General features: G+C 37.5%; 1 protein-coding gene across 1 annotated transcript in view; it reads right to left on the bottom strand.

The window, feature by feature from the left end:
• The window catches only part of UTRN (utrophin), a 503,258-nt gene extending 491,578 nt beyond the window's left edge, over positions 1–11,680 (bottom strand). Inside the window, 1 exon segment of the mRNA XM_007450323.1 lies at positions 11,516–11,680. Within this exon segment, the coding sequence (XP_007450385.1) occupies positions 11,516–11,594 (79 nt within the window). The 5' untranslated portion in view covers positions 11,595–11,680.
• Between the last annotated feature and the right edge of the window lie 315 nt (positions 11,681–11,995).

The raw sequence follows: 11,995 nt of genomic DNA, 5'->3' as shown, positions 1-11,995 counted from the left end.
ACGGGTTCGTGCCCCGGTCTGGGGGGATCCCGCGTGCCGTGGAGCGGCTGGGCCCGTGGGCCATGGCCGCTGGGCCTGCTCGTCCGGGGCCTGTGCTCCGCAATGGGAGAGGCCACAACAGTGGGAGGGCCCCAAACCCCAAAAAAAAAAAAAAAAAAAAAAGACAAAACCACAATGAGATATCACCAGACACCTGTTAGAATAGCTGTTATCAAAAAGACAAGAAATAACAAGTGTTGGTGAGGGTGTAGAAAAAAGGTAATTCTTGTGCACTGTTGGTGGGATTATAAATTGGTGTAGCCACTGTGGAAAACAGTATAGAAGTTCCCCCCAAAAATAAAAACAGAACTATCATATGATCCAGGAATTCTACTTGTGGGTATTTACACAAAGAAAATGAAAACACTAAGTCGAAAAGATATATGCACCCCCAGGTTCACTGCACCGTTATTTACAATAGCCAAGATATGGAAGTAACCTAAGTGTCCATCAACGGATGAATAAAGAAAATGTACATTGCAATATTTTTCAACCATAACAAAGATAGAATTCTTGCCCCTTGCAACAACATGAATAAACCTTGAGGGCATTATGCTAAGTGAAATAAGTCAACAGAAAAGGACAAATAACCTCATGATCTCACTTATATGTGGAATCTTAAAAAAAACATCTCAAAGACACAGAGAACAGATTGGTGGTTACCAGAGGCAGGGGTTGGGGATGGGCATGAGTGAGGAGGGGGTCAAAAGGTACAAACCTCCAGTTATAAAATAAATAAGTCCTAGGGCTATAAAATACAGCATGGTGACTATAGTTAATAATACTGTACTGCATATTTAAAAGTTGTTAAGAGTAGATTTTAAAAGCTCTCATCACAAGAAAATAAAATGCTACAACTATGGTGCTAGAACATATGTTAACTAGACTCATTGTGGTGAGTATGTTTCACAATATACACAAATATTGAATCATTATGTTGTATACTTGAGGCTCATATAATATTATTTGTCAATTATATCTCAATTTTAAAAAGACAGTATAATTTTTAAACTGGCAATATAACAATTCACTTTGAGAAATGCATCATTTATGACCTAGAACCAAATTTGGTTTTTAAGTCTATCTGTGTTGGGGTGGATTTTGGTTTTATTTTGTGGTCTATTTGTTTCAAATATATCTGAAAAGCCTTCCTCCTAAGGACAACAGGGGCCAGGGGCTGAGGGAGGGGGAAGAGGAGTTAGTGTTTAATGAGGACAGAGTTTCAGTTTGGGAAGATGAAGAAATTCTGGAAATGGATGGTGATGATGACTGCACAACAATATGAATGTACCTTAATGCCACTGAACTGTATACTTGAGAATGTTTTAAAAGGTAAATTTTATGTTATGTATATTTTGCCATAAAAAAAACATTATCCAAAAAAAAAAATCACACAGAAAAAATTTACCCACACTTTGGTCAAAAAGGGACAAATTTCCAGTTACAAGATAAAGTAATAGGGATGTAATGTACAACATGATAAATGTAATTAACAATGCTGTATGTTATATATGAAAGTTGTGAAGAGAGTGAATCCTGAGTTCTCATAAAAGAAAAAAAATATTTTTCTACTTTTTAAATTTTGATTTTATATGAGATGATGGATGTTCACTAAACTTACTATGATAATCATTTCATGCTGTATGTAAGTCAAATCATTATCCCTTAGGTATACACTGGACGCTTTAAACTTACACAGTGCTGTATGTCAATTATATCTCAGTAAAACTGAAGGAAAAAATATTTATTCACACTTGCACAAAAGTCTCTGTTCAAATAGAGATCATCTATCCCACTCAGGCCTCACCAGGTGGTCTCTTTGTAAGCCTCAATCTTAAAACTGCCTCAGGAATAGATCTCATCAAATTCTGAGACTGATCTCAAATTCCACACAATGACTTGCAGAAAAGCAATTATGTATCTCAAACCACCCTGGAGGTTATTTAATCAATGAAGAAATGAATATTCCCTTCTGTATCTTCAAAGACGTTAAAGATTAGAGCTCAAAGACTTTACTACAAATAACTCAAGGACTATAAGAGATTGGGGATTTGGTGTTTGGTTAGGTTTGGTTAAATGAATATAAGAACATCCCAAGACCTCTGGGGTGTATATATAGATCCTTAGGGAACTTGCTGTGATGGTCCATACATCACGTAACTCCTAATTCATCATTGACAAAAAAAATCATTATTCATCTTTTAAAATTCACTCATTTTTAAATTACTTTATAGCAAAAAGAAAGTATAGTTATATTAAATGTAAGTACTAGATTTCACCTATTTAAAATTACAAAAACAAGGAGGCAAATACATATGTAACAACTTAATCTTAAGACTAGTATGGGTTTCCCTGGTGGCGCAGTGGTTGAGAGTCCGCCTGCAGATGCAGGGGACACGGGTTCGTGCCCCGGTCTGGGAAGATCCCACATGTCGCGGAGCGGCTGGGCCCGTGAGCCATGGCCGCTGAGCCTGCGCGTCCGGAGCCTGTGCTCCACAACGGGAGAGGTCCGCGTACCGCAAAAAAAAAAAAAAAAAAAAAAAAAAAAAGAAAGATAAAACTAGCTATTATGTTTTTAAACTTTATATCATATCTTAGAAATCATCCCATATCAATACAGAAAGAATGTGTGATTTTTCATTGCAAATCGTTCCATTGTATGAATAAATTATAACTTAACTAAAAAGAAAAAAACGAAAGAAAACCCACATAGAGGATGGATGTGATGATTTTTCCTCACGAGTCAAAACCACATCTGTCTTGGAAATTTGTCTTAGAAAAGATAGACAGTAAATTTTTATGATAAGTTCAGATGACTCCACAAAAGAACTCAGGATTCGACATTAAGCTTGCAGCAGGAAGAGGTTCAATGCACCAAGTTGAAGACCAAGGTGCTCCATGAAGAAATATTTCAGGGCTGAATATTTTGGTACGATCCTCTGGTTCAACAGACCACAATAAGAAATGCACCAAGTTTCATCACTCTCCTGACTCACTTTACACAGTTTTACCTTTGCTCAACATGACCCAAACCCTTCAGAATACAAGGCAAAAGAAAAAAATGTCCAATACCAAGAAATCCATTACCTCTTAAAATTATTTAAAAAGAAGATTTTGTAAGTAGAAATAATCTTCAACATTTGACTATAATTCTCCCTGCTCCTTTGCAATGCACAGACCACTTTCACTTTGGTTCCAAGAGTCTTAAGCCTGCCTCCTTTGTCCATAAATCAATGGCACCCGCCGAGCTTGTTAAAACTCCAGATGCCGGGACCCCAACCCACTAACTGAATCGGAATCCCCAGGGGTCAATCTGACATGCAGCCTGAGTTAGGAAGCGGATAGAGGCTGAACCCAAAACCGGACTTTCAAAATAAAAGCATACGTTTACATCTATGTAATTACTGAACTAATATTAAATCACAAGACTCAAATAGCTGATGAGTAGCAAGAGAAGCAATCAATCAGTATTAACCTCAAAATGCTATTCTCCACCCCCAGGTCTTCTTCACGAAAATGTCCTACACCAAAATCTTAATTAGAACATGGCATGGAAGAAATGTGCAAATATTAAAACTATGGAATTAGAGAATATGATCTAAGCAGATATTTTTTCAACCACGGCATTTTTCAAAGTTGTGCCACTTTCAAGACATAGTCATATTTTTTATTGGATTTCTCTGCTACATCAGAAATACCATTATGTGTGCTTTCTTCTCCTCTTGGGAAAAAAAAACTGTTACATAATTCAATGCTAAGATTATTGAACTGGACAGAAATCATAATTAGCCAACCGCCCACCTACCAAAAAAAGTTCATTTGAAAATATTCACCTATGAAATGTTATTCTCCTGCTCTATATCACGAGCTCAATGGCTGTGCCAAAACCGATTTTTTTTTTTTTTTTTTAGTAAACTGAGTTTTCAAAACCAATGTGAGGTTGTACCACTCCAAACCTTAATCTTAGCTGCCAGATGAGCCCACACACAAACAGTTCCCCTTATTAGCTAGGCTAGGAGACCAAGCTTCTGACAGAGAAGGCCCATGGAATATAGAGAAATCTCAGGGGTTTGGTTGTGAAAAGGCATCAGCACCAAGGCCGGAGAGCTACGGGGGAGCCGGGCCCACCTGCCTCCCACGCTTGACGTGTGTTAATCGAGGAGCAGAGGAAAGAAAAGCGAAAGGACTAGATCCGACTTAGATTCTTCAGTCCACAGCCATCATTTCGAAGGTAAATATATATTAAAAACTCACACTGACTCACCTTTCAAATACTAAACTGACTGTATTCATTATTAAACACGGCATACCAAAAAAATAGAGAGAGTAATACAGCTTAAGGAGAAAAAAAAAATCTAACCAATACATGTGAAAGCCCCTGAGTAATCTTTCGCAATCAAATTTTAAGTAATTTTTACAACCATCAACAATATTGCATGTTCCCTTGTTCCCAGAAAATCAACGATCTTGCATGTTCCCTTGTTCCCAGAAAATCATCCTATTGGCATCTAGCTCAAATCTGGACTCAAATAAGGCTCAATAAAACTGAGTTTCCCGTTCTGTCTATATAATAAAGTACTTCCACTGTTTAGAACATTCTCCACAATTCATGTTTTTCTCTCAAGAACTGATCACCGACACAGCCTTCACAACCCTAGTAACAGGTCATGAGAATCACATGAATACAGAAATCTTTTCTATGATGGCACCTACTTCAGCATAATGAGGTACCAACACAGAGAATATTTTTATGCGCATGACAAGAAGAGCTGCTCTCCTCTGCCGGGGTTGAATTTCCACCAGGGTCACTGTCCCTCACCACAAATCCCCAGGGCTCGTGGAAAAAAACCAAATCTGCTCAAAGACTCCCTTCAAAGCACAGGGATTCCAGCCAAGTAAAGCTTCAGAAAAAAAAAAAAAAAAAAGAACAAGAACAAGAACAAGAACTATTTTTCACAGTCCCTTAAACTCTTTAGGAAAATCCCCTCACAGATATTTCTTCAAATGAAAGAGAAAGAGGTAGACCAATGGGAAATACAAGGTAACCACCGTCTTTCCTAAAGAAAGGCCTCTAAAAGATAAACAAATAAGGTAACTTTCCTCATAGTTTCATAAAACCCCATCTTGTTAAGCAAGTTTACTTTATTGCAAACATAGGCCTGCTATAAATGTAACCTGCTATATATAATATTCCATATTAAATAATTTGTTTTATTTTTATTTCACTGGCCTCTCTTTTCTTCTCTCTCCCTCCCCCTACCCCTACCAGCTCTTTCAAGGCCAGATACCCATCTGGGCAACAGACCAGGACTTAAAACTGTGCCATATCGCAGTGCATCTGAAATCCACTACCTTTTTTTCACCAGTCAGTTAAAAGCCTTGAGCAGCAGGCAGGGGAAAAGAGAAAAGGGAATTCATGTCAGAAACAGATTATCAATTTTTCTACCTTCCACCCAGAGGACTGCTAACACTTATTTTCCCCTTTGCTAACTCTTAACAGAGAACGACAGAGAACAGAGACAATCATCAGGGCCGGGAGCAGCACGCTGTCTCCTGCAGTCAGCCCTCCTTTAGCAGGGCTGCGATGCCAGCCAGAGGCCTGGAGCAGCTCTGTCTCACAGCCCAGGGTCCCAATCGTGTAACTACGAAGGAAGAGGATATATAAATACAATTGATACTCTGCAAATTTTCTAAGAGATAGATTTAGGTACAAAATAAAAAGAACATTCCGGCAGCAACAGAATAAACTACCTGGTAAATTAGGAAACTGGGCACTCTACAGAGGTCAAATGAGGGTTTCTAGAGTCAGATCACCTGAGTTCTCACCCCAGCTCTGGTACTTTCTAGTTCTGTAGCCTTTTTCATTGAATAGACATTCATTGCTCACCTACTTTGAGCCAGACACTGGGCTTGGTCCCAGGGATATATGGGTCCCTACTCTTGTAGAATTAAATTTTAGTAGGAAGGACATTAACAAGCACAAAAAACAAGAAAAGTACCGGACAGTGATAGAGCATATGGGAAACTTAAATATAGTGATACAGTCAAGAATGACTGAGAGAGCTACTTTCTAAAGTCAGCAGGGAAGTTCTCTCAGAGGTGACACTGAAGCCCAGCTCTAAATGACAAGAAAGAGCCCATCAGGCAAAGGCAGGGGAAGAGGGGTGTGCAAAGGCCCTGAGGTAGGCATGACTGGGCCTTTGGAGAAATAGAAAGAAGGCCAGTGTGGCAAATTATTATACATCTGTGTGGCTCATGTCTGTCATCTGTGAAGCAGTGGTTGTGAGGATTAAACTCTGAGCACCACATCTGCACACTGTATGTGTTCAGTAAACGTTAAGTTGCTAGAATTATCATCATTATCATCATCATCATCAGTGAGATCCTGTCACTGGAGGTGTGCAAGGAGAGGTTGGGTAACCACCGCACAGGCATGGCCAGGTGATAGGGCCTCTAAGGTTCCCTCAACAATTAGATCCCAGGAATACACAAGAATAGAAAAGGTGAAGAAAGAAATGATAAAACTGTTAACACTCAGGCTTCCTGCCTAAAGGCTTTGAAAGAATGCTTTCAATCATACAACGATGTGGAGTTTACCGACTAATTCATTCAACAAATGTTTCCATCTGAGAATCTCTGCTTCTAATCCCTAAACAGTCAAAATCCCCACTTGGAGCTAGTTGGCACAGTCTTTAGCCCTGAAGTCTACCCTCTTTAGGGGGCTCTGAGCTAAAACTTACCACACCAGCACTGAGAAGAACAGAAAAGGTTGACTTACTCTACGTTACTGGCATTAGTGTCAGCTATTGACAGAATAAAATAGTGGAGAGGATATTTTTGATTTTATACATATCTCAAACCATTTTATTATTTCATGTTTAAAATGTTCCAAGCAGAAGTTTATGCATCACAGACTCCATTGACAACATATTTCACTTAAAAACAATTCTTACTCTTGGCCTACTCTCAAAATACTTAATAAATTGTTAAACTTTCTGTTAAACTTTCTGATAATTCAGGCTATCAAAGATGCACTTGACGGATGAATTTGACTTGCGTGTTTTAAGTTAGGGAAAGATCTACTTTTACCCAAGCCCAGGCCCTGAATCATTAAAGGTCATATTCTTTCAAGTTCTTTTCTAAAAGTCACTCAAATCCAAGGCAAATGTATTACAACCATAAAGAAATGTATGACTTTTATATTCATGAAACTATTTCCTCACCTACTCTTGATATTTCAGATTTCTGCTTAGATGGTGAAAATGACTTTAAAAAATTATTAAACCTCATACACTGCATAAAGCAAATTAATATTGAATATGGTCAATATAAACAATCCTAATACCTTAACATAAAATGCACCAATATTTTTATGATGCCAGGCTTTTAGACTGTCCAAACTCAAGGATTTGGAGAGGAAGAGGAATCGTCATAAACCAAGAGATAAATTTACCAGTATAATCTCAACATCACTTCTGTTTTCCACCTTAATCTCTATGCCCTCCCCCATAGCTAGTCCCTCAAAAGGAAGAAACATAGAGGAACAGATTTGAATCAAAATTCTCCTGTAGGACAACATTCCCTTAAAAAAATGAAAAAGCAAAAATTCAGCATAGAATGCATCCAAGGAGGATCTTTAAAAATATGCATTATAGCTGAGTAATATTTCATTGTATATATGTGCCACATCTTTTTTTTTTTTGTAGGAGTTTATTAATTAATTTATTTATTTTTGCTGTGTTGGGTCTTCGTTTCTGTGCGAGGGCTTTCTCTAGTTGTGGCAAGCGGGGGCCACTCTTCATCGCGGTGCGCGGGCCTCTCACTATCGCGGCCTCTCTTGTTATGGAGCACAGGCTCCAGACACGCAGGCTCAGTAGTTGTGGCTCACGGGCCTAGCTGCTCCGCGGCATGTGGGATCCTCCCAGACGAGGGCTCAAACCCGTGTCCCCTGCATTAGCAGGCAGATTCTCAACCACTGCGCCACCAGGGAAGCCCCTGCCACATCTTCTTTATCCATTCATCTGTCGATGGGCACTTAGGTTGCTTCCATGTCCTGGCTATTGTAAATAGCGCTGCAATGAACATTGTGGTATATGACTCTTTTTGAATTATGGGATGGACCTAGAGTCTGTCATACAGAGTGAAGTAAGTCAGAAAGAGAAAAACAAATACTGTACGCTAACACATATATATGGAATCTAAAAAAATAAAATGATGAACCTAGGCGCAGGACAGGAATAAAGACACAGATGTACAGAATGGACTTGAGGACACGGGGAGGGGGAAGGGTAAGCTGGGACGAAGTGAGAGAGTAACACTGACACATATACACTACCAAATGTAAAATAGATAGCTAGGGGGAAGCAGCTGCATAGCACAGGGAGATTAGCTTGGTGCTTTGTGACCCCCTAGAGGGGTGGGATAGGGAGGGTGGGAGGGAGACACAAGAGGGAGGGGATATGGGGATATACGTATGCATATAGCCGATTCAATCTGTTGTACACGAGAAACTAGTACAACACTGTAAAGCAATTATACTCCAATAAAGATGTTAAAAAAATATATGCATCATATGTAGATGATTCCTTTGACTTAATCTGAACTAAAGATCCCTGTTCAACATGTAAATTTTAGAGTACCATGAGAACTGACCACTGAGTTAATATTTACCTTAAAAGAATCAAAAAAGTGCCGTCCAGAAAGCAAGGTTGGAACTAATAGGCCCATTCATATCCAAATTTATCTACTGCTTTTTGCAACACAATCCAGCCAAAAGAATGTGATTCAGATCTCAGCTATGCAACTGCTAACTTTTCAATGTTTTTTGAAGTAGGAGCCATCAAAAAAAAAAAAAAAAAAAAGTAATAGTCATCACCTTGGCATTAAAACACTCGAAGCAATTTGAGATTTTTAAGAATACTTTAAAAATACTTTAAAGATATAAGTAATACAGGCTCATTGAAAAGCTTTAGAAAGTACATATGAGCAAAAAGAGAAAAATTATAATCCCCAAACGCCAAGATGACCACTATTAACATTTTAGTATACACTCTGCTAAACTTTTTTGAAAAAAAATATTTTTCACATAAATGACTTCATATTGCACATATTTCATATTTTTTAATGTAACATCAAGAACATATTTCTATGGTCATATACATACACATACATTTTTATGAATGTATAATCTTCTACTTTACGAATACACGCTAATTTAATTAGCTCCACTGAGTTTCTATATGATTTATTCAAGTGCCCTACACTAAAAGGAACAGAGTAGGTTAACCATTGTTTCCTAAAATTACTTTGCCTATGAAATCCTTATTTGAATTACACATTAGAACTTATGCTGCTTTCAAAATACTTTGGGAAATTATGATCTCACCAATCCTCAATATTGGATTTTTATGGTGTTTATAATTTTTTTCTGTGATCAAATTTTTACTTGTATATTTCTGTGTGTTCCCTAGGAACAAAACTCCAAAAATAGAGTTACTGGGCCAACTGGTATGCATATGTTAAAAACATGTAATAGGGCTTCCCTGGTGACGCACTGGTTGGGAGTCTGCCTGCCAATGCAGGGGACATGGGTTCGAGCCCTGGTCTGGGAAGATCCCACATGCCGTGGAGCAACTAAGGAGCAACTAAGCCTGTGTGCCACAACTACTGAGCCTGCACTCCACAGCCCACAAGCCACAACTACTGAAGCCCAGGCGCCTAGAGCCCGTGCTCTGCAACGAGAAGCCACCGCAATGAGAAGCCCACGCGCCACCACAAAGAGTAGCCCCCGCTCGCCACAACTAGAGAAAACCCGTGTGCAGCAGCGAAGACCCAATGCAGCTAAAAAATTAAATAAATGAATAAATAAAATTTTTAAAAAACCATGTAATAACTTTTGCCCAACTATCCCCCAATAGTGTATGAGAATAGTCAGTCTTTTGAAATAATCATTTTTAATTTAAAGAATAGTTTGAAAGTTATGGGTACTCATCATATATACCCAGTATTTTTAAACTTATATAATTACTTTTTTATGAACATGGCTAAAGTACATAGTTATAAATATCAAAGGTTTTACTGTAATGGAGGTCAGGAAACTATTTAAGAACATAACATAACTCCTCACAATTTATAGAACATGACAAGCATGGATACATTAAATTGTCTCACGTTCATTTTCCTCCTTGTTACATTTATATATTTCTGGATATACATTCTATACTCTTAAGAAGATATTAGTAATCCCTTATATCGACATAGTACTCTATACTACTAAAGCATTTAAATCAAAAATAATGTGGGGGCAATAAAACACTCTCAGAGCATACTTTAAAATAAGATATTAAGCTGTACCCCCAAAATATCCTTCAAGCTATACACAGCACCTATATATTTAGAGCCAAGACTGTAATAACCAAAATCTTTACCAATCAACCAACAATAGTGCCATAGAGGGAAATGTATCTTAAATGTACATCTCTATTAATTTGGAGCTTATTTTCAGTGCATATTTCTCCAGATTCATACAATAAGAAATAACTTCCTAACATAAATAAAGATGGTGCACACAGCAAAAACAGACTTTAGGTTCCTTTTATGGTTTTAAAGTGACACTGGATGTAAGTTTATAGCCCAAAGTAACGCTCAAAGTTACTTAAGTATAGTGTTCACACCCAGGGTGGAGTTCTGTGCAATTTTCAAAACCCAGAAAGGTCCTGCCTGTTCAAAAATATCTCCCCATAGAGTCTAGCTCAGAATTGTATTTGAAGCTTTTTAAAAATACAGAAATTTTTATTCAATAGTTCTATAGTGGAGACAATGCATCTGCATTTTTTTAAAAAAACTCCCCAGTGGATTCATTTGTACAGCCAGAGTCAAAAAGCACTCGGTTATATAAAAAAAACTGGGGGAGGGAGTGGTATCCTTAAGTCCCCAATTTAAATGTTCATATGAAAACCATTAATCTGTCTTAGTCTAGTTTATTATATTGCCTAAGTGGAAACTGTGCCTCGAGAAGGTTCATAAGAAGTTTCAAAATGGGAAGAACAGGTAGGAAGACACCTGTTGGCCTAGAAATGGTCGCCAAGCAGGATGGAGGAAAGGCGGTATGGAAGCAAAACTCAAGAGGATCCATCCCAGCAGAAACCACAGGACTTCCTACTTTAAGCATCATTTTTTTTAAGCTGCATTTTGCATTCAAGGGGTTTCTTATAAATGAACAGCAATCAACTAACAGGTGGCAGTTTCACCAAGCAGTGCCAAGCAACATACCAGGAGACCAAGTTGGGTTGAGAAATTAAGATAGGATACACAGAGATATATTACCATTTACAATGTAATAGTCATTTGTCAGAATTATGTTTCTCAAAAGAAGTTTGTCTCACAAGAATAGTACAAAACAAGCCAATAAAAACCTGTGTCTTCTAAGTAATTTATGCATAAAAATCATTCATTTTCTTAAGCTTCCATTACTTACCAGATCTGGACTTAATGATGTCACTGAACTCATTCTGCCCATCGTCAGCCCTGGCCTCGTGTTCTCCATACTTGGCCATCTTAGCTGAGTTTCAATATAATCCAAAGACTTTACAAGGTCCTCTTTTTAAGACTTTCAGTTTTCTATAATGATCAACATCAATACCTAAAGAGAAATGGGAAAGAATTGATTTGAATATATATGACTATAACATATATGTTATATGAATATATATGACTATAACATATATGTTGACATATATTAACATATATAACATAGTACATATATTGCTATAATATACAACTATAATATGTATAATGACTATATAATATCTATGACTATAAATATCAAACTATACATATACATTATATATATATAGTATATATATATATTATATATATATAGTCACATACAGTTATATAAAGTTATACATAGTAACCATTCATTTGGCAAATATTCATTCAGAGACTATGTGTAAGG

Source organism: Lipotes vexillifer, unplaced genomic scaffold (genome assembly GCF_000442215.2).
Source record: "Lipotes vexillifer unplaced genomic scaffold, Lipotes_vexillifer_v1.1 scaffold112, whole genome shotgun sequence".
NCBI classification, from domain to species: Eukaryota; Metazoa; Chordata; class Mammalia; order Artiodactyla; family Lipotidae; genus Lipotes; species Lipotes vexillifer.
This window is presented reverse-complemented; position numbering and strand designations above follow the sequence as displayed.